Source organism: Glycine max, chromosome 13, assembly GCF_000004515.6.
Source record: "Glycine max cultivar Williams 82 chromosome 13, Glycine_max_v4.0, whole genome shotgun sequence".
Classification (NCBI taxonomy): domain Eukaryota; kingdom Viridiplantae; phylum Streptophyta; class Magnoliopsida; order Fabales; family Fabaceae; genus Glycine; species Glycine max.
In genome coordinates, this window is record NC_038249.2 from 30,401,410 (window position 1) to 30,424,365 (window position 22,956).

The 22,956-nt window shown below is 29.3% G+C and overlaps 3 protein-coding genes and 1 pseudogene across 5 annotated transcripts; 2 read left to right on the forward strand and 2 right to left on the reverse strand.

Moving 5' to 3' along the window:
* Nucleotides 1–364: 364 nt before the first annotated feature.
* On the reverse strand, nucleotides 365–6,062 carry LOC100820233 (uncharacterized). Of its 2 annotated transcripts, none has more exons than XM_006593414.4 (9): nucleotides 5,235–5,836; nucleotides 4,547–5,019; nucleotides 4,253–4,320; nucleotides 3,949–4,150; nucleotides 3,327–3,424; nucleotides 3,152–3,221; nucleotides 2,957–3,028; nucleotides 2,618–2,731; nucleotides 365–755 (listed from the first exon to the last, which is right to left on the reverse strand). In XM_006593414.4, exons 2-9 carry the CDS (start codon nucleotides 4,940–4,942, stop codon nucleotides 693–695), a joined length of 1,083 nt encoding a protein of 360 aa, XP_006593477.1. In that variant the 5' UTR covers nucleotides 4,943–5,019; nucleotides 5,235–5,836; the 3' UTR covers nucleotides 365–692. The 2 variants fall into 2 exon arrangements, with proteins under 2 accessions (XP_006593477.1, NP_001241917.2); NM_001254988.2 differs by lacking the exon at nucleotides 5,235–5,836 and adding an exon at nucleotides 5,919–6,062 and having other exon boundaries at nucleotides 436–755.
* Nucleotides 6,063–8,194: 2,132 nt separating this feature from the next.
* LOC106795640 (7-deoxyloganetin glucosyltransferase-like) lies at nucleotides 8,195–11,104 on the reverse strand (annotated as a pseudogene).
* A 1,845-nt stretch (nucleotides 11,105–12,949) lies between these two features.
* LOC100305482 (NADPH:quinone oxidoreductase) lies at nucleotides 12,950–15,404 on the forward strand. Its single transcript, NM_001249099.2, has 3 exons — nucleotides 12,950–13,087; nucleotides 13,221–13,412; nucleotides 14,703–15,404. The coding sequence occupies exons 1-3, from the start codon at nucleotides 13,009–13,011 to the stop codon at nucleotides 15,005–15,007; spliced, it is 576 nt and encodes a 191-aa protein (NP_001236028.2). The 5' UTR covers nucleotides 12,950–13,008; the 3' UTR covers nucleotides 15,008–15,404.
* A 1,052-nt stretch (nucleotides 15,405–16,456) lies between these two features.
* On the forward strand, nucleotides 16,457–18,492 carry LOC100527538 (putative NADPH:quinone oxidoreductase). Of its 2 annotated transcripts, none has more exons than NM_001370628.1 (4): nucleotides 16,457–16,619; nucleotides 16,734–16,925; nucleotides 17,546–17,879; nucleotides 18,082–18,492. In NM_001370628.1, exons 1-3 carry the CDS (start codon nucleotides 16,538–16,540, stop codon nucleotides 17,851–17,853), a joined length of 582 nt encoding a protein of 193 aa, NP_001357557.1. In that variant the 5' UTR covers nucleotides 16,457–16,537; the 3' UTR covers nucleotides 17,854–17,879; nucleotides 18,082–18,492. The 2 variants fall into 2 exon arrangements, with proteins under 2 accessions (NP_001357557.1, NP_001237502.1); NM_001250573.2 differs by having other exon boundaries at nucleotides 16,457–16,613.
* Nucleotides 18,493–22,956: the final 4,464 nt, after the last annotated feature.

Genomic DNA, 22,956 nt, shown 5'->3' on the forward strand with positions numbered 1-22,956 from the left:
TTCTCACTTTAAAAATATTAATTCTTTCTTTCAACTAAAGATTTTAATTTTATACAATGTGTTATAACTATAACCTCTCTTATAATGTTTAAAAAATTGTCATATTTGTGTTCATATTGTATCTGTATAATATGCCACATCTATATCTTTTAGGCATGAAAAAGTTTTGTGTCAATGAAATGTTAATTCATGTATTGTTTATTCAATTTCAATATGTTGATGTGCTAATCTAAGGAAAAATAAGTTGCACTAAGCTTCAATTTTTCACTTCAACAAGTGGTCCAATATCAAGTTCAAAGTTCCTTGTCTCTTAGGAACGAAGAATTATACAATGCACATAAGCTGTAGAAATGAAGAGAAACAATTATTATGTTGTCTAGGGCTATGCATGGCATACAATACAAGAATTGTCTAACATATACATAAGCAATTTCGAAGCCAATACTTAATGAACAAAGTATCAGCCATTGTGGTACGAGCCCAAATACCATTCAAAAATATCACCAACAAGAAAAAAAAATATAAATATTTATCCTGTATTTAATTGTCATATAAAATGGTATTGCTTACATTCATCTATCCATCTAATAAGACTAAACTCGTGATAAAAAAAAAAAAAAAAGACTCATTGTCAATTTTTTTTCTTTTTAAAATGTGCACTTGGGATATCATCATGATGAGGTGGAAAATATTTACGATGTGTCCCAATTTGGGATGTTAGCACTAGCCTCGTTCACCATCTTTACAAGGGTTACCTGCATACATTATCATTATCATAAGTATAAAAAAACACATTAAAAATGCTTTGTATCATGTTTTCGCTAATAGGAAAAAATATATAATAGCATTCACTTCAATGAACTGAATCAACACTTTGTGTCAGGTATGGAGTCTGAAGCTGAATGTTGATATAGAAATACTATTTTAAACTAGGTTGCATAAGCCATAAAGCTTTGAATAAAGGAGAAAAGATGAACCAGTACAACACTTATCATGATCATATCTTATCCTGCTCTTAAGTTTTATTTTGCTTTCTATGTAGGCTCATATCCCTTCCTATTCTTATCCTACTTTGTTATTTTATCCATCTTCATCTTATCCTAAGCACCAAACAATCCCTTACAGTTGAGGAGTGAGGTGATAAAAGTAGGTAAGTAACCACAACCAAGAAAGCAACAAAAGTATCAATGTAAAAGTAGGTAAGTAACCACAACCAAGAAAGCAACAACAGTATCAATGTAAAAGTAGGTAAGTAACCACAACCAAGAAAGCAACAACAGTATCAATGTAAAAGTAGGTAAGTAACCACAACCAAGGGTTTCATTATTTGAACTCGAAGCTAGAAGGTCTCTCAGTGGATATACATTAAAATGCATCACTAAAATTTGACCGTGCCAAATACAAAGACATAGTTCAAGCAAAATTTCGTTAAACTAGCTAACTATGAAAACAACCACGTTATCAAAAGGTTATTAAGATGACACAAGAAGGCACTGCTACACTGAAAGGAGATTGACTAAAAGTTCTTCAGGCTTATTCAACAATGCTCACTAACATATTAAATGGACTTCTAAACCAAAGATTCCCTCTCCATGAGGTTCCTTGCTTTGCGAAGGCAAGAAAGAAGGTTATTGTATGGAGCCTTCCCATTGCAAATGCAAGGAGGCTGTGTTTTCAATACTAGTATTTTTCAAAAATTTAATCCAATCATAGATGTTCATCTTATGTAATAACATTCTCCAGCTAGAACCACTTTCCTCTATCCTGGGGAGAAGTATACCTATAGTAGATTTATCCCACTAGGTGAGGTACTGAAGTTGGCTATATGGACCACACGGTCATTCAGTTCGGTTATAGACCAAAGTTTCAGTGATGTTATTTATCATGAAAATTCTCTTGACCACTTCCTCCAATGAAAGTGCTAAAAAAATTACATAGGATGGTAGATTAGGAAAACAAGAAAGTGTACATGCATCTTTGAAGTTCTAGCTTTGAGAAGATCATTTTGAAATATCTATCAAGGCAATACATATGATAACAAATGACTTTATCGTATCCTGATGTCAGATAGCACTAGAATGAAGGTTTGAACAGAACCAAACTAGTGGTTTATAACTGTACTAAAGTCTCATAATTATCATGTCACTATTTGCAAGTAGTTCCATTACGGGCACTTGTCAAATCATTCCCTACAAACCATCAAACTTCATTTCGTGCAGGATCTCATCATATGGATCCCTACCCTACTACACAAAATATGGTGTTTCTAAATTCTAATACAGATATACAATCAAAGAATTAACCATTGGGAATGAAAAATAAAACAATAGTCCAATGGCTGGATCAGTGTTCAAACTTCTAAGATATAGATGCTTTCATTACTGATTCACATTCAGATAGTTATACATGTATGCTAATGAAAAAAAATATCATTTTCTTCTCACCTTTCTGTAAGTAAAATGGAAATAAGTATGAAACTACAGACAAAATCCATTATAGGATCTTATGTAAGTTCTGTATTAAGTTCCATGTATCAATGAAAGCAGTTCTTTCTAGATATTATTCCAATTAGATAAGATGAAGTGCTCTTAAATCAATAGGCAAGTTCTAGACGTACCACACTTTCAGGAACCCCTGGTGGGGGCAGGGGCAAGTTTTTTGGTGGAGGTCCTCGTAGATGCGACCTTTTGTCAAATCTCCATTCACCAACTTTGCCATAAGTCAATTCACCCTGAGAATCATGAAACACTATTGAGACAACTAGGAGAAATATACAATAGATGACAGGAAGCTACAGTGTTCCAATAAAAGTATATCTGCTAAAGCAAAGTTCCATAGCATAGTAAAAAAATAAAGCAGATTTCACAAGTTCAGAGATGTGTTCACCAACAATGCAAATTTATAAGAAATATTTGAAGACAATAACTATGCCATTCAAGGCAAAGAAATACTTCACCTTCATATTGTAGTCACATCCGTAAGTGTAATGTATAATGTACTTCTTGTTAGTTTCAAGATCCCATGGGGGCTGAAATTTCACAAACAAGAAAGGTAAATTCAGGTTGGGTATGTTTGTCATATGTGATTACAACTTGATCTGATAACAACATATATTAAATACAACATTAAGAGAGATGATGTCATGCCAAACCTGCAGCATGAAGTCTTTCCGCAGAATGTGCCTCACACCATGCAGAGCAGATGCAACAGCATAAGCATACCTTGGCTCCACAAGAAAAAAAATCATTAACATAAAGCAGAAAACTATCAGTTCCAATACCTCTTCTAAAACAAAAATATCTATCAGATTTTTTGGTAAGACATACATTTCTAGCACCCATCCAAAAGCTTTATCAGTCTCTGGATCCTCTTTCATCTTCAAAGAAATATTCATCCATGTGGGGGCAATCTTTGCAATCAAATCCTGAAGAAAAAAATAGAGAAGTCCATCAGTAGACACCCATTAGTTGTTAGTTAGGTGTCTGTTAGTAAGGGAATTAGTTAGTTAGGTTAGTTGGGCAGGCTGAGATAGTAGAAGAAATAAGGCATGCGGCCTATAAAAAAGGGAAGGTTTAGAGAAAAATCATCTTATCACCCAAGAAAGAATTAGACACTTAAAAGAGTGCGGAGAGTCCTAGTCTCCTGAATATCCAGTGAAATCATTCATTTTGTATCTTCTAAGCCTAACCTAAGGCTGCTACTACATTGGCACAAAAATTGTGATTTAGGATTCATCGATACAAATTCCTCATTTGCTTTAGATTCTGAACCAGGTCTATCATCTATATGAAATGGACTGACATTAGGATCTTTCAACACAATGATGATGAAATCTACAAGCTAGAGAACCAGTAACCAATAAAATTATTTACAATAATCATGACCAGAATAAGGACATGGAAAGTTATTCAATTCAACCATGAAGAACAGGTGTGGAAGAAATTCTACCTTTCTTATAATTACAGGCGAATTTCCAATTGGATCAACATTTGTAACTGGTCCCAGCTCCTCAGGATAAAACTTCCTTATGATTTTTTCATTCTCATCAGGTCTAATGTAAAAAAATGGAAAAGCAGCCGGATGTCCTCCATAGGCCAGATTGGGCAGAGGACGCACAAATATGTGATCGGGCTCTGCCATTAACACATATCTGCACCAAAAGCCGAGCAACTAAGTCATATTTTATCATCACGAGAAAATAAAATAAAAGAAAAAGAATAGATCACAATTCACATAGTATAAGAGATCCCACTCTTCCTCTATTTTAGTCTTTTCCAGCCACTGAACAAAGGCCCATGGCCTATTCAGAACAATGTATCCCTGCAAACATCAGTTGAATAACAATGCATCAGACAGCATCTAAACTGTATTGATTGAACTCTCAAGAAAAGCTTGTACTGCAATTCAGTGATCATGGCATCTCACTATCAATTCAATTCTAACAGCAACAGAAACATTATAAACTATAAATCCAATCGGCTGAAAAACATAAGGAATTAGCAAACAACATAAAAAAAAATATAATGAAAAGTTGCAGTAAACTCACCCGATCCAAACCTGCTGGAAGGGGATCAACCACAACAGTAGGAATTTCATCCATCAAGTTGTCAGGATTTCCAGAATGTAGAATCCTCGTGAATCCTCCCATCTCAGACCCAGGTAACTTCTTTTGTTGTTTATACCAGTAATACATGACGCGGCACTGCCATTTGTTATATGGAGCATCCGTCGCCGTTAACGCGACATGAAAGGGCACTTTAGATGTCTTCCGATTCTTTACATGATCAGGCATCTCAGTAATAGGGTCAAAAAACAATGCACCATCATTAACAGCCACACCTTCTGAAGATCCGTAGTGCCTTATCATCGTTACCACATTATAGGTGGCAAAGGAAGAACCAAGAACCAAAAAAATTATAAGTAATGATGAAGCTCGTCCCATGGTCTTCCTACTACAGAGAGATTTCAAAATATCATGGACCTGAACCTCCCTCAGTTCTTCACAGAACAAACTCTACTCTGAATAAACAAACAGCTCTTCATCAGAATACATGTTTCTCACTTCTTCAGCTGAAGAACTAAAGAAGTTTCATTTAACGCATCCAATTACCAAACTATGACAAGTTAAAGAACAAATCAAATTGCAACTTTATAAAAGTAGGATCAATGATTAAATGGCCAGATCAGATTAAATTCAACCAGAGATTTTGAAACAAATCCATCAATTAACTTACACCAACAGGCAATTGCCTCATAATTACATTATGTGGTCCTAATCAACCACTTCGATTGCTACCACTTAAAACTCCACTGTTCTTAGAAGCCAATATAAAGAAGAAAACAAATCATTTTTTGAACAGTAAAATAGAAAACAAGGAAAACAGACACACACACGCTAGATAAGCAGAAAGGACAGAATTTTAGCACTTCATGTAATAAAGGATAACAGTCTTGAAAATGAAGAAAACATACTGTTCGGGATAAAAATTCAAAACTTAGGAAACACTGCAAAAAAGGTAAAGAGCCACATTTAATTAACATAACCTAATGTAACAAACAGAAACAGAAGCAACCAAGATTCCATTTTGATTTCCATTCCTTTTATTTCCCATTGAGGATTCCCAGAATCAATCTTGGTAGTTAAAAAATAAATTCTTTTTTTATTAGTATTTTGGAAAATAACAACTACAATAACAAAGGGTGCATGGTGATTTTTAAGGAATTGGATCAAATTACACTTAGAACCACCAATCCCAACCAAGTTGTGAATCAAAAGTAAGATAATAAGAAATGCGTCAACGCTAAATTTGAAGAAGTAACTGCAATACTACCAGAAAAACTCAAATGGGTATGCAGAAAAATTGCAAAACTGAATGAAATACAATAGTAAAGACAAAAAGAAAGAGAGAAAAACGTGCCTTTACTTTGTAAGTAAGAGAGAGAGAGAGAGAGAGAGAATGATTTATAGATCGGAGGGGGTGAGAGAGAGGGAGAATGAGAGAGAGAAAGTGAGTTGAAGTTTGGTAGTGGTTCTTCCCCTCCGAGGGAGACAACACGGCGGCGAGATCCCTTAATTAACTATTAATTACTATTTATGTTATTTCTTCTTTTCATTATTTTCTTTGTTTTCTAATTTTAAATGTATTGAAAATTGATCCTGATACCAAATAAGTCAAACTAGAACATGCGTTTGATGACAGTATGTATTTTCATGAGTCGGAACACACCTATTATATTCTATTCTAAGTGAGATTAATCTCTTATCAAAGGGTGAAGATCATGTTTCTAATCCTGGAAAAAAATCAATTTTAATTTTTTTTTTCTGTAATCCAGTATATTCCGTTAAAAATGATAATTGCTCTTTGAGTCTATACAATACAAGAATACAATGTAGTAGGACAAATTTTCATAATAGATACACAGCCAATAAACGTACGTGAAACTTTTTTAAAAACTGAAATCAAACATTTACTTAAATTTATTATTCATTAGTTAATGAGATTTTTTGTACTTTTTTATTTCACAATAAGAACACATTTAAAGAGTTTAGTGTTTATATGTTATGATTATATTTTTTTTATATTTTGGATCAATTAAACATGAATATAAATATAATTTTTAAAATAATTATGATGAAGTTAACAATCATATTATTACATGCAAAGATACATGTAAAGATGAGCATTGGTTGGATTTTATCTGATTAACACTCAATAAATCAAATTAAATCAATTAAATTAGTTTGTTTCGTCTCCTTGCAATTGATTCCAAATTGAACTATATCAATGAAACTTGATTCCAAATCATTTAATTGATTTAATTTATAAAAAAACAAAATAAAAAACATAATTTTGAGTAAAATAAAATTAATAAAAATATTTAACTGTCACAAATAAAAAGATTAAATTTGCTCAAAAAATTTATCAATAAATTAAAATGAAAAATTGATTATAATAAAGAATTAAAATGTAATTAAATTAATTAAAATTGTATCCATTTTAATTCTAAAAATAAAGTCATGTTAGTGGTAATTTATAAATTATAAATACATAAAAAATGTTTTCAATGTCATGAAATACTTTTGAGTTTTTTTTATTACATCAGAAACAAAGAATATTTATGATTTAGGTAAAGAATCAAATAACATGACACACACGATTAAATAATCATAGTTTAATTTACATCTATCATTAATACATATTATTAAAATTGAACATATTTTATTTATTTAATTTGTTTAATTAAATGATGTCTCATTATCCTTAATTGTTAATTTCTAGATTTGATGAATTTTCACAAAAAATTATAAAATCCAATAAAGTTAGATGTATTGGAAGTCAAGCATAAATTATAAAAGATGTATATTATTCTAATCATATTTTGCATTTGGTAATCTAATATTCTCTTGACCTTTTATAAAAAAAGAATTAGATCACTTAAAAATATATGTCTTTTTCATAAAAAAATTTAATAAGTATGAAAATTAATAAAATTATGATGTAAGAAAATTTAAAACGTTTCTTTTTTATTTGGCTGGCCATACTTACTTTATTTAATAGGTAAGATATTATATTATATTTTTTAATTTGTATTTTTCTTAAAATACATATCCATAGTCCATACAAGTAGTAATTTTAATATGCATTTTTGTATTTATGAGTATTTAGATATTTATATTGAGTTTTTTTTCTTAAACATTAGTTAAACAAAAATATTTTCATATGATAGTTATAAATCATAACAAGGAAAATATTTAACTAAATTTAAATATAATATAGCAAATTGTTTATAAAATATAATGAAACAGAATACTTTAAATAATTTGACGTTCATCATAACTATTTTATGAAATAACCTTGTAACTTTGATGCTTACATTTTCACACGTAAAAAAAATGAACATGTTGCTACCCATTGTTACAATTAAATACGTGAATGATCAAATGCTTTCAAGCTACACACACTTTTATTGGTGTTTTTTATGATGTAAAACTTATGAGTCGAGAAATCAATATTAGGAAATTTGGTTTAAGAAACTATGACTTTGCGTGAGATCTCAATTCACTAGATCACTATTGGCTCAATGTTTCTAATATGTTTAATGATGTTTCTAATTAAAGAAAATTAGTTTAATTTAAATGATAAAAAAATAGTTCAGAAATGGTTTAATTAAAATGGATTTCAAGTAAAAATATGGTGTTGGACCCAATTGCTTTCAACTCCTCATTGTTGGTGACAACATTGTTCAAGAGTAGGTTCAAGGAACCAATCGAATAGATAGGAGGTAACAATATATGGATGTGAATGCATCCAAAACATCATGTTCTAATGCATCAAACGTGTTCACAATGATTGCTGAAGCTTTTTGAGCTCTCTCACACTATCATGAGATCTTGTGCGTTTGTGGTTCTCATGAAGCTAGGCGTGTCCTTTAATCGATGGAAGTCTGAGTACCCATTTGTGATGTAACTTGAGTTTGCATGTTTACCACAAAATCACTATGTTAAATTCATGTATCAACTAAGTTTTCAGTATGTAGATAACTCCTTTAATATATAAATAAACTCAATATATGGTGCTGCTTTGTTTTCAATTTATTTTTGTATCCTTCATTCTTTCTCTTTCCCTCAAAAATGTACATATATAAGAAAAATATTAGTCACACTTATTTATAAATAAATAATACATGCAGTGAACATAAGATTTTTTTTACTGTTATTCATACAAATTGTTATGGTTGATAAATTTGTTGACTTCTATAATAATTAAATTTGTTTTAAATTTTAAAAAATAACTTAAAAATAAATGCTTTTGAAAAAAGTGTTTTTAATAAGCAAATAGGAGAAATTGTTTCTTAAAATAAACAAAAAAATTGTTAATTTTAAGTACAAACAGTTTAGACAAAAACATTAAAATATATATACTTATTTTACTAAAATAAAAAAATTGAAAGAAAAAAAATTAAACAAATTCACCCAATAATTATCTTAAAAATCATAAAAAATAATAATTTATATTGATTGATAGTGGAAAACTGAGCTCTACTATGACTCATAATTTTTTATCCAATATAAAGAAAAATTAGAAAAATGTGTTTGTAAATATATTTCACGTGATTATCATAAAGATGCTTCACCTTTTCAAAACATAGTGATAATGTTTTGAAAAATCTCTCAACTTCACCTTCTAATATTAATATAGGTGCTAGCACGTTAGTTCTATATGAATTTCTGTCAGGAAGTTTTTTTCCTCTTCTTATATAAAAAACTCAATTCTAAGTTATTTTCATGCTTAGGAAGTCCATTAGCATCAGAGTTTGTTTCATAGAACACATGATTCCCGTGTTCCTCCCACTATATTGGAAGTAAACTATTAATGGCACTTATTATGGAAAAGCTGAAAAGCATGGATGACTTTAATCGAGGGTCATATTAATTCCTTAAATATATATTAAACTGTCGTCATATTAATTTCTTTTATAGACTTTTTCATCAAATCACTTCCTCAAAAATATAAAATTATCGTGAACTCGTCTTTTATATAAACTTTTTAATTTTACATATGAACAAATTAAATGTTATTTCTATTTTTTAATAATTAATCTAATAAAAAATTAAAAGAAACACAATAACACTTTAATATTTAAGGAATTGATGATAATAAAAATGTTTGAAAGACTAACATAATAATACCTTAATATTTAGAAGACTAAACATTTGACTTTAAAAAGAATAATACATAAACTTTTTTATCACATTATTTTATCCATAAAAATTGTAGATAAATATTAAGGATGTATAATAACCCACATATCTTATTTAAGTAACTTAATTAGACCTCTTCGAAGTATACACGTACATGATCTCTGGCCCGTGGTGTGTATAACAAATTACTAACACTTGAATGTTATCATACTTTTAACATTAATGATGAGAAGTCAATAAAAGAAGACCAAGAATAATATATATATATATATATATATATATATATATTAATTGAAAAGTATTATTAATACACATATAATCTAATTTTTAATATAAAACATAATACATATATTATGTGAATATGTTGAATACCCAATATCTATATATACTTGTAAAATTAAAATTAGCAAGTAGTTAAGAAGAATTATTTACGTATGAATAAAGTTTAGATTTAAATATTATGTGCCACATTAGATGAGTGAATTTTCATATAGGCTTAATTATATAATTGACTCTTTAATTATAATTAAAAATTTAATTGGATTCCTCAATTAATAAAAAATTCAATCAAGTCTTTTAATTATTTAAAAAGTTTAATTAAATTTCTCAATTGTTAAAAAGTTTAATCATGTCCTTTAATATTTTTTTTAAAAGTTTAATTAGGTCTCTCAATTTTTAAAAAATCCAATCATATCCTTTAATTTAATCCATCAATTATTAAAAAAATTCAATCAAAATTTATATATTCGATTATAAAAACAACCTGATTCTAATGTTTTAAATAATTAAATGATTTAATTTAAATTTTTAATAACTAAGATATCCAATTAAATTTTTAATTATATTTAAGGGATCAATAGGATAATATATATATATATATATATATAATAAATTAACCAACCTTTTTGTAGTATTTAGCCCATATCAGCAAGTCTTTGATATTGCATGTAACACGTACATGTACCCACATGCATTAGCTGTCCACAAAAGTACCTCAGGGGGATGCCTAATTCTTGGGCAGCATCCAAAGTGAAGTACATGATACTGTCAGAACTATGCAAGTCACATGTGAAGTGATGGTTCACTATTGAGTTTAGAAAGGAGGTATTCGAAAGGACTTAAGCAAGTCTTTCTAGTAGAATCACATAAAGAAACTGTGTCCTGTGTGGCATCAACATTAGGGTTATCAGAGAGACCATCAGGGATGGTTTCAAATTGAAATGATGTGACACTATTGAGGGAATTAGGACCTCTTGATTTGAGAAAGCGTTTGTGGTTGTACTCTGTGTTAACAAAGGTGACGTGGAAGCCTCTAACATGAAGGAGTTTTGCTAGCTTGAGCATTGGGTTTATGTGGCCTTGTGCTGGGTATGGGATGCACACAGCATGAAGCTTTTCCATTGAGCCCAATTAGCAAAACAATAAAAATGAGAGTACTAATTTGTGGCTTGTTAATTATGCAAACTAGTCTTCCTCACACCACATTTTATAGGGGAGAGAGGTGGTGTTTAATTAATTTGTTTTCAAAAGTAATGATCTGTTATTTGACGAAATTCCAAACTTGATATTAGTTGGTGAGTTCAGTTAGATTGGGAATGTGTTCTGATCAGAATTTCGAAATATATCATTGTCACAAAGTGGACATGTCCACTTTCAAAGATTTGTTAGCCATGCTATATAATTTTTTTAAATGAGTTTAATTCTTTTTACGGTAACATTTTCAATCTTTTGTTTGATTCTCTATGATAGACCATGAACACGTTTTTTTTGGTAGGCAAGATCATGAACACATGTACATTACCATTAAGTTCAAGCTATGATAGACCATATAAAGTTTGTTGAAATCTAATGATTCCAGCAAGTCAAAATTTGCAAAGTGAGAAGTAACACATAGGGTCAAGCAGGGTTATTTCAGATATTTCTTTTTGGAAACCACTTTTGAAAGACAGTACTCTTTATATTTTTGGATTACAATTGGAATATATGCATGAGATATAATATTTCTGTATGGTACCTTAGTGTACATCCTTCTCCTTTTGTTTAGATGTATATCCTTCTTTTATATATATATATATATATATATATGCGCGCGCGCCTTAAAAAAATCATTGGGTCAAGCGGAAAGATATCATGATAAGCAATTGATTAATACGTTATGATACTATTTCAGAAAAAAAAATTATGATACTATTTTTTGTTACATATAAATAAGTAATGTAGACTTAAATATCATAATATATAAGAGTTGGTATTTATTTAAGAGAAAAGAGTTACACAATCAAAATATAAACGGTTTTATACAGTATTTAATTACAATTTTACATATGTTTTTTTCTTTTTTTTATCGAATTGAATCATAAACCTAATCAAGAACTTAATTAACTGTCTTTATAATTTTTTATTTTTATCACATTTTTTATATACATATAATTTGAATTCAAGATATTACTTGAAAATTTGATTTAATTTCACTCAAACCAATAACATGGCTGAAGTGCAACACAAATGGGTATGCTAAGAGGAACCCTAGCATCAAGGGTTGTGGAGGTATATTTAGATTTTGTTTCTCAAAATCTCGGTGTAAATAATTCCTTTTTGGATGAGCTTTTCGGTGTCAAACTTGGTAGTTCAATCCTTTGAAAAATCGTATTTGGTTTCGTGGCCGGGTTATTAGAAACAGATGGTGGCATGGTGCAATTGTATAGCACTAACTAAGCATATGTTTTTTGTCATAGGCCACATTTTTCGAGAGAAAAATACTTGTGCAGATTTACTCACCTCTAGAGCCTTTACCCACTCTACCTTTTGTTGGTGGGATTCTATCCCTCAGTTCATTGCTTTTTAGTTTAACATGAATAGATATAATTTTACATACTATAGTTTCAAATAGTTTGAGCTTTCATGAGTTTGGTTTATGGCCCTGTGCGTTTTTATCTTTCCTTTTCATTTAATGAAATTTTCTAGGCTGCTCTTTTAGCGGATTAGCATTAAGGGTGTCAAATTAAGATGTTTAACATCGTCTTGCTTCAGCTAACCTTTTGTTTTAAAAAAACTTATTAATAAGATAGAATACTTATTATTTAGTCGTACGTGTAAAAACGAAACCCATATTATGATACTTTAGGATTATTTATAATTTGTAGCCTCGAAAGTTGTATTACCTATTAAAAAATTATAAACTTGATTGAAAAATAGTCATTGTATATAAGACAGGTCACACACGTCTCTATTCTCAAGACTCTTTTTAAGGTAGCACTTGCACTCCACAAACTTATTGGAGCAGACAAGAACTTAAGTCTGTAGCCATGGCAATAGTAATCAAAGTGGCGGCTCTCTCTGGTTCCCTTAGAAAAGCTTCATACCACTCAGGCCTTATCCGAGCTGGTTCCATCTCTCTCAATTATCTTCATGTTTTGTTTTTAATTTTTGTTTCATCTTTGATATATGCTTAATTGCAAATTATTGTGGTGTTGTTGACTTTGGTGAGTGTTGGTGATGATGATGATCATGGTTGCAGCAATTGAACTGAGCAAAGGGGAAATTGAAGGAATTGAAATTGAGTTCATTGAAATTTCGGAGCTTCCCATGTTGAACACTGATCTTGAGATCAATGGGACCTACCCACCAATAGTTGAAGCTTTTCGTCAAAAGATTCTTCAAGCTGATAGTATTCTCTTTGCTTCTCCTGAATATAATTACTCTGTCACAGGTACCATTTTTCTTGAACTTCATCTGGGTTTTGTGTTTTTCTTATACAGGGTATTCATTCATGAAAACTCCAAAAAAAAAAAAAACGTTTAATTTGATTCATTTCTTTTTGGTTATTGGCTGCTTCTATATGGTGAATTTTGGATTAATTTTATTGTTGGCTCTAATTATTTGTTAGTTATTGGTGGATTATTTGGTTTGAATTTTTTTCCTACACGTATTCTTGTGTTTTTCTGTCTCGGATACTCATCCAACAAAAAAGTAAAGTTTGATTGGTTCATTTCATTTTTGTTAAGTGGGCAATTTTGCTTTGGTGATATAGAGTTGAATGCTTTTTTGGTGATAATGTCATGTGGGTTGATTTTGGTTGGTTCTATTTTCTTCTTAGAAATATCTTTTTCAATTGATACATTATTTCTCGATTGTCTTTGTCTTTATGTGGTCCAAAATCGTGTTTGTGTTTTCTTTTAATATATTTAATTAATATATATGTTTACAATTTAAATTTATTGCGTTCAATCCTTTGACCAGTTGATTCCATTTTCCAAATTTGGTCATCCCACGTTTTTTGACTACCAATCAAGCAATCACAAATAAAATAGTATCTCGTGTTTTGTAAACCAAAAAAAAAAAAGAGAGAGAGAGAGAGAAAATATAAAAGAGGGTAGGTAAAAAAGGAAAAAAGTAAACAAAAAAATGGGCCAAGAATCCATGAGAAAGTAACAACATCATTTATATATATAAAAGATAAATTACTTTGTGCCTTTTACTCATATGATTCAAAGTTTAAAATAAATTGTGTTGAAACAAAAATATTTATTTCGTGTATCATCACGATTCCGACAAAAGATTAATTATTTCTTTCGGCAGGAATTATTTTATGTTAATACCATAATCAGAAAAAAAAATATTACTATATGCTACCTCTAATCTTATATATTAAAAATAATTATCTAACTCATCAACACTAATAAAAGTGGTTAGATTAATTATTTTATTATAAATTTTAATTTCATTCCAAGATCGCCTAAGCATTAAATGGTTTAAAAGATGGTTATTTTTTAAATTCAACTAATGAGTATATATTGTTTTACTGATAGTTTAATAAATATACTCACTTCTAGAAAAAATAAACACAATTAATTATGGACAAAAAAGAAGATTTAATAATAAATCAGCTCTATATTTTTATAACAAAAAAAATATTATCTTTTATTTTTTATATATAGGACCAGGAATAATATTATAAGGTTTTTGCTAACTTAAGTATTACTATTTGTGTTTTTGGTAGCTCTACTAAAGAATGCAATTGATTGGGCCTCTAGGCCCCCAAATGTTTGGGCTGGCAAAGCTGCTTCAATTGTAAGTGCCGGTGGGGACTTTGGTGGGGGAAGGTCACACTATCATCTTCGCCAAATTGGAGTGTACATTGATCTTCGTTTCATCAATAAACCAGAATTCTTCCTTCTTGCATTCAAACCACCACCAAAATTCAATGATGATGGTGACTTAATTGATGAAGAGGCCAAGGATAAGTTGAAGCAAGTTCTTCTGTCCTTGCGTGCATTTACTCTAAGACTTCAAGGCAAAAACTAAGCTTGAAGTTACTTTAATTCCACGAATTATTGTTGAAATAAGCTGAGGATTTAGAAATAAACCAATGTTATTCTGAACGTGAATGATGCCACTATGTATAAGGATGGTTTTTAAAGGTCGAAAATGTGTTAGTTCTCTACTTCTCTTGGTACATTTGGAGTAATGTTTGCATTTGTTGTCCTCTACTCTAATTCGGTTTTCTCACTCGTATCATATAGTTAGTTCTCTAGTACGCAATACTCTGACATTTTTGGTATATAAGGGCACGTGGTATCGTACTATGTAATAATGTTATGTGTGTTTCTTTATGTAAGAAATACTTATAGTAACTTTTTTCTTTAAATGTATAAAAAAATGTTAAGAACATTTTTTATAAGTCTATTAATAAAATATCATGAAAGCAAATGTCTTTATTGAATTCATTTTCATTGTTTGAAAAAATATACTTTGAATTATGTGTTTGTCATCATGGGTGAGTTTGTTTAAATTTATTTATTTTTAAATATATTTTTTGATAAAATAAACAGTTTTTTTATGTGTTTGTCTAAACTATTTTTACTAATAATAAACAGTTTTTTTTTTAATCTTTTTTAATAAGCAAATCCTATCTTTTTCTTTTAAAAAATATTTTTTTTAAATATCTATTTAAAAAAAAATCTTTTAAGTTTAAACAAACTTACTCATATATATCTATAAAACAATTAATTCTATGCGTATCATAAGTTTTAACTTTAGTGTCATTATGGCTCATGGAGATATTAATAGTCATTAGGGTTTTTTTAATAGGGAATAGTTAATTGGTTGATACTCTCCTTAATATAAATATTTAAAATTGTATTTTTTTTCCTTCTAATTTTAAAATAATACTAAATTCGCAAGTGTTGAGAATTATGAATAAGTAATATGATAAATTTAACATTTTTAAATAACAGTTTTATTTTGTTTTTCTTGTATCAAAGTTCCTTTAACTGATAAATAATCACACGTCCCACGAGGTTTGATCTCTGATATGAATATGAAGTTGCAACCGGTGAGTTTGGTCGATAATGTGAAATGTTAAGAATCATACTTTTTTAACATATTTTCTTGAAATTTATTAAAAATCACAAAATTTAATAGATCTCATGCAATATTTAATGACTTTTTTTCTTAATTTTTATAATTTTTAATACATTTTTACCAATAAGAGAAGGTATATGAATGGTTGTGTTGTTAGTATTCCTATGGATAGTGATTTTCAAATAAATGGGTCTCTCTTGATAGATATGATGACATGTAAGAAGACATTTTTTGTTGTTGCTGAAGAGGATCATTTGGATAAATTTTTCAATAAATACTTATACAAACAAACAGAAAATAAAAGGATGGAATGAATTAAATTTTTTCGTAAATTAACTTCGATTCTTATAATAACAGTTAAAAAAATGAAGAAACAGAAAGTGAATAACTACCTCCTATAATAGCAGTTAAAAAATATAGAAAGAGACAAGACAAGAACACCTTACGCGAGTCTTTCTGAAGCAAACAGAAATGCCAGCAACGGTGACCAAAGTGGCGGCGCTTTCTGGTTCCCTCAAAAAAACCTCATCCCACACAGGCCTCATACGTGCTGGTTCTATTATTCTGTCTTTTTTTTGTTATAATTTTTAATTTTAATTTCTTATTAATATGTTTACAAATTATCGTACTTTCATTTGTTAACTTTGGTAAATGATAATGGCTGCAGCAATTGAGTTGAGCAAAGGAGCAATTGAAGGCATTGAAATTGAGTTCATTGAGATTTCGGAACTTCCCATGTTGAACACTGATCTTGAGAACAATGGGACATACCCACCAATAGTTGAAGCTTTTCGCTGCAAGATTCTTCAAGCTCATAGTGTTCTCTTCGCTTCTCCCGAGTATAATTACTCTCTCACCGGTACCATTTTTCTTTTACTTTATTAGGGTCTTGTGTTTTTCTGTTAATGGATCATTTCGTTTTATTAGTTTGATGTTGGCTATTATTAGTCCCTAGCTTGAAATTATATGTTTGCCATTGATGGGTTTATTTTGGTTTGGATTTTTTACTACATACATTCTTTCTTAGATAAATTGTCTCTGTCCTGATCTTATTAAATCTGTTTTGTTCTTTTTTTAAAACCGTCATAGTTATTTACGTATTTTGAAGAGAGAGAGAGAAAAAACAAACTTTTAGTACTTTTTTCTCATGAGATAAAAAAAAAAAAAGTTTCTGAACAAAATAATGTTATAACATGAAATTAACATTTGTTTTAATTTAAATAAAGGGATTGATGAATTCATAATCGAGATCTCAAGCCCAATAATTTTGTTTTGTATTTGATAAAGAAAAATGCTAGCGATACAGTCTACTATTATCTGAAAAATATTAGAAATCATAAAATTTTGTGGAGATTACTTCTTATTTAATAAACCCTTAAAAGGAAGGTTAGTAGATTACATTGCAAATCAGATCATCATAGATAGTTTTAGACTACTAATAAATCATAAAATTTGTAATAATTCATTTCTTGGTGATAGCTCCACTGAAGAATGCAATTGACTGGGCATCTAGACCCCCAAATGTTTGGGCTGGCAAAGCTGCTGCTATTATAAGTGCTGGATATGATGACTTTGGTGGGGGAAGGGCACAGTATCATCTTCGCCAAATTGGAGTGTATCTTGATCTTCATTTCATAAATAAACCAGAATTCTTCCTTAATTCATTCCAGCCCCCTAGAAAGTTTAACAGGGGTGGTGATTTGATTGATGAAGAGGCCAAGAATAAGTTAAAGCAAGTTCTTCTATCCTTGCAGGAATTTACCCTTGGACTTATAAGCAAAGGCTGAGTCTCCTCATCTCAAAAATTGTTGAGGTAGGTTATGGATTTTTATAAATTCCAATGTGATTCAGAACTTGCATGACAATGATATGAAGCTTTAAAATGCATTAGTTCTCTAGTTACATTTGGAATAATGCTTTATGCTGCCCTCTTTTGTGTGTTGAATAATCACATCATATTATTTAACATTGGTCTAACTCATGTGCTTGTTACTTCCTTCTTGTGATGGTTTCAGGCTTTATACAATACACAGTTTCAGTTCAAGGATGATGAAATTCAATTTTTATGTGTGCTTGTCTTCCCCAAGCACAATAAGTGTGAATCTGGTTATGTGTTTATTACGCACTATGTTGCACCTTTGCATGCCAAATACTTCGAGAAGACATAGAAGCTAGTTATTGTTGCCTCAGTATAACGTGCATCAATCTTCCACAATGCACATTCAAAAACACTGCAAGATCATCTGGATTCACTTCTTTATTTGACTTTGCTCATTGAATCGGGTTTTTCTTTGTCAGAGCTTTCTAGTCTTGAATCACTAGCTAGGTTTATAATGGTATCATGGGATGACTCTGATGTGCTATGTTATTTAAAATCAGTTGTTATTAAGATGCTAAAAGAACTAACACATTTTACCTACAAGTCACATTGGGTGTACTCTTATAATATATGTTTAAGCCAGTAGGTGTTGGATTTGGTATTATACCAAATCAATGTGCAATTAACTTTGTTAGTGATCAACCAGGTGGAAAGAAATTGCACCATTCTTATGATCAAATAGAACACTAGACAGGTAAATTTTGCCGACATCTACAATTTATTAGGTAAATATTCAAGGTTCTCTTCATGTAGTAGCCGTCAGCATCCTCATATCTTTGCTTTGTTCCTTGATGCTAACATCCAAGTCAAAGTGCAGTTTTGTTTTGAAAACTTCCTACCAACCTGATTCAGCATGCTTTTCCATATTTGTAAGAGCCATTGCTTGAGCTTTGATGACCAAAGATTGCAGTGAAAAGGAAATACAGTATTCTACACTTTTCCTCACTGAGAATCTTGTTCAACAAGTTTCCAAAAAGCTCATTATTGTTCCAAGAAGTACTTGATTCATGAGATGAATTTGCAAGTCCCAGTCCCCATGCTTCTTTTGCTTTTTGTAAGTCCAAAATTCAGGAAGTGTATCAATGATTGGTATGACTTTCTTTCCGGCCCACTCAATATTGGACCCATTTGGGTCTTCAGCCCTGTTGCATTCCTAGCTGGGCTTTGCTATGCGCACCCAGCTTAATTGTTAGTACACCTAGCAAACTAAGCTAATAGGTGAATTATGTTATATATGTAAAAAAATTAATTATTAGATTAAAATTAATTGTAAAAAAATTTATTATCTAAATTTACATGTACATTAAATATATATTAAAAAATTCAATATTACATATAAAGACATTAATTATTTTATAACATAATTGACCTATTAGATCAGTTTGTTAGAGTGTTGTTCTAATAATGCAAAAGTCATGGGTTTGATTTCTACTTGGGTCATTAATTTTAAATTAACTCCTAAAACATATTTTTGAAAAAAAAATTAAAAAAAAATCGTTTGGGTTGAGTGGGCGTAGCAAAGCCCTCCTGCATATGAATTCTTTGACAGTTTACTCCTCAAGGAGCATGACTGAAATGAAAAACCAATGTCTTCATTCACTCTATGAAGGCAATCATTCATTCCTTCTAATACGATTGTGGAACAATTTGAATAAATTTCTTCCAGGGTATTCGTAGATGAGGCATTAGCAATAGCAACCGAACTCTAAACAATAAAATAACATGCACACACACATACCCAAATTCGGCATATATGGTTACTACTTTGGGACTTTCTATTATTTAATGAGCAATTCATACATACATACATACACACAAAATTGCAATACGACTCATGTACTGTGTCACGGGAGCTTTATGAGTCATGCGCAACAAGAAATAAAATAGATAAAAATAATTTAGAAGTTAAAGTCAATTTATACATGTTAACCTTTTTGAGTAAATTATACTTACAGTATTGTGTTTTTAGCCAATTATATCTTATACTCTTCTTGTAGTTGTCTCGATTAAAAAAATCCCGATTATTTTTCAGATAAAACATCACGTATTCTTCCCCCAAGGCCCAAACACTATTGGCAGTGTTAACAAAAAGGAGGTATATGATTACATTCACAATCCCTGTATTTTTTCCAATTAGGGCCGATAACCCTCCATTACTTTTATTTATATAGTATTTATGTAAATATACTTATATTTTTCTAATATAGTATTATTTATTAAATATAATATATTTATTGAATTAAAAAAATTAATGATAATATATGTATATTAAGCATATAAATACTTAATTGAATTTATGTATATTAAGAAATTACAATTAAATAAATAGAAATTATAACAAAATTGAATGCATACTTATAATAATTGTTGTGCAAGGCTCATACTGAACTGGTTTTTTCTTAAAAATGCTATTGTTCCTTACTTGCAAAATTTCTCATATACAAACCATATTAATGTTTAAAAAAAAAAAGACAAACCATATTAATGTTAAAAATAAAAAAAAGACAAACCATATCTCTGTTCCATCCCTATCCGAAGCAAAAGAAAAATATCACAATCCCTATTTGCTACACTCCCTTTCACTCTTACTATGAGTCACTTCTTGAGAGAAAAAAAAAAAGGTACACAATTATATTTTTATTCAAAAAATTATATAACATGGAAATTTGTAATCAAATAAACTTTTAGCGAATAATTGGTAAAAAAAAAATCGAGCTTAAAGAAAAAATATGATATATATTCTCATTCAACCGTAAATAATTATTTTTTGACAAATTTATTGATTTTAATAATAATAATTTTAAATGTTATACGAACAATAATATGTGATTTGATTATAATTTTTTTTTCATTTTTAATGCATAGCCATTATACTTGATATTAAAAAAGAAAAAGAAAACAAAACTATATATAAATAGCATAAAATTAATTTTACAATATATCTAATCATAAATAATCATGTATCAAAATTTTATTGAATAATAATATAAAATAATTTTTTTACACGGTCATGTATATATGACCATTAAATTCATTTTAAAAAAAGTATTATACAACTCTAATCTAACAACTTCTCTTTGGAGTGACTTGAGAATCCATTACTAAAGCAAATAAGAACTTAGGTTAATTGAAACACAACGTAAATTTTCACCAACAAATATTAGGCAAATTATTAAGATAATATGTCATAGGAATAGGAAGAGATATATTATTGTTGTCACAATTAACATTGAACATGTTGTAATACATAAACCAATTAAACATAATTTGGTTTATATGTGTTTTTAGTCTCTCGTATTAAGGAATTGTTTTTTTAGTCTTTCAAATTAAAATTTATATTTTTTTAAATTTTTCAAATTCAAAAAATATTTTTTTCAATTTTTCTGTAGTGTTATCTCAAATTATGCATTCAAATTACCAAAAATAAGTCATAAATGAGTTTTAAAAAATAGCATTTCACGAAGTTGATAATTATAACTATAAATTTGAATTTAAAAGATTAAAAAGGCACGTAGTAAATTTAAGAGATTAAAAAGATATTTAATTCATATATAATTATAAAACATGAAAGAAAGAAAAAGAAAAACGTACAGTAGAATGAAATGCGCATGCAGGCCATGTTTGGCTTATTTATGGATCCCTAGGTAAGGGGAGTTGTATGCATACGTCTTCAATACTTGGCGTTCACTCCTCCGGAGCAGGAGCAGGAGGAACAACGTAATCTGAAAAGCACAACTTGATAGTATTAATCATCTCAATACCAAAAATAACAAAGATATTCATCAAATTAGCTTTACATGCATACAGCAAATTATTGAAAACAAGTAAAGAAATTTGTTGTTTATGATCTTGGGGTTTATATATGTTATCCTTCCTTCTCTGCCAGCGGCCACCATACCATTCACTTTTCATCTATCAGTTAAATTAAAATATATTAAAAGTGTAAAAAAAATTGATACTGTCATTCAATTGTTATTATTTTTTTTTTCTAGAGCCCATATGTATTATTTATATGAGAGGTAAATTTGATCCAAGTTGACCAAAATCACTATAAGGATCATATCTCTATCTTTGAATGTTTAAAGTGATTTACATAATTCAAAATCACTTATTCAAATAAAATAATCTTACATTGATTGTGTTAAATACTAGATCATTATTCAATTATTATAAGTTGTTGCATATGATTAGATTATTAGTTTTTATAATAATTATTTTTAAAATAATTAAAATTATTTTTTTTTAAATCATGTCATGAGAACTTATTTGTTGGCTTTACAAATGATTATTTTTTCTTTAAGATCCTAGATGACCTTCTTTAGTAGGTATGTATTTTGTCGTAATATTATTTTTATTCACAAAACTTAAATTTAAGAATTTATTTAAAAGATTTAAATATAATATTAGTTGGATGAATAACATATTTTGATATATTAAAAAGAGAGAGAATAAAGGATGTTAAAGATTATAGAAATTAAGGTTACCTCCACATTGGGTATCAATATTTTGATTGTTGAGTTATTGGGATGGGGGAATGGTATCCCCTTCCTTTCTTATGAACTCACCACATTTCTGAAAAATGAGAGTGAAATTACCTCCGCATTGAGCCGAGGCAAGTGGCATGTTCCCTAGCACTACAATGCCAGCAAGCACCAACATTGCAAATGCCAAGTTTCCTCTAATTGCCATGCTCACACTCAACTTTAATTATGATTATTATTATTTGTATGGAGGCTGGCTTATGCTTACAATTCTAGAATTGGGATCACATCTTTATACAAGAAAAAATAAATTGTCAAATAATTTACGACGTGCGTTAACCAACTCCAAGTTCATTTTCGTTTAGTTATTAAAATGTCATTAATTAAATAATTGACTTTCTTTTAACCCAAAGCTGAAAGGATATATATATATATATATATATATATATATATATATATATATATATATATATATATATATATAAATGTAAAATCATCAGCGTCAAACATGTGAATCATCTAAAGCAAGA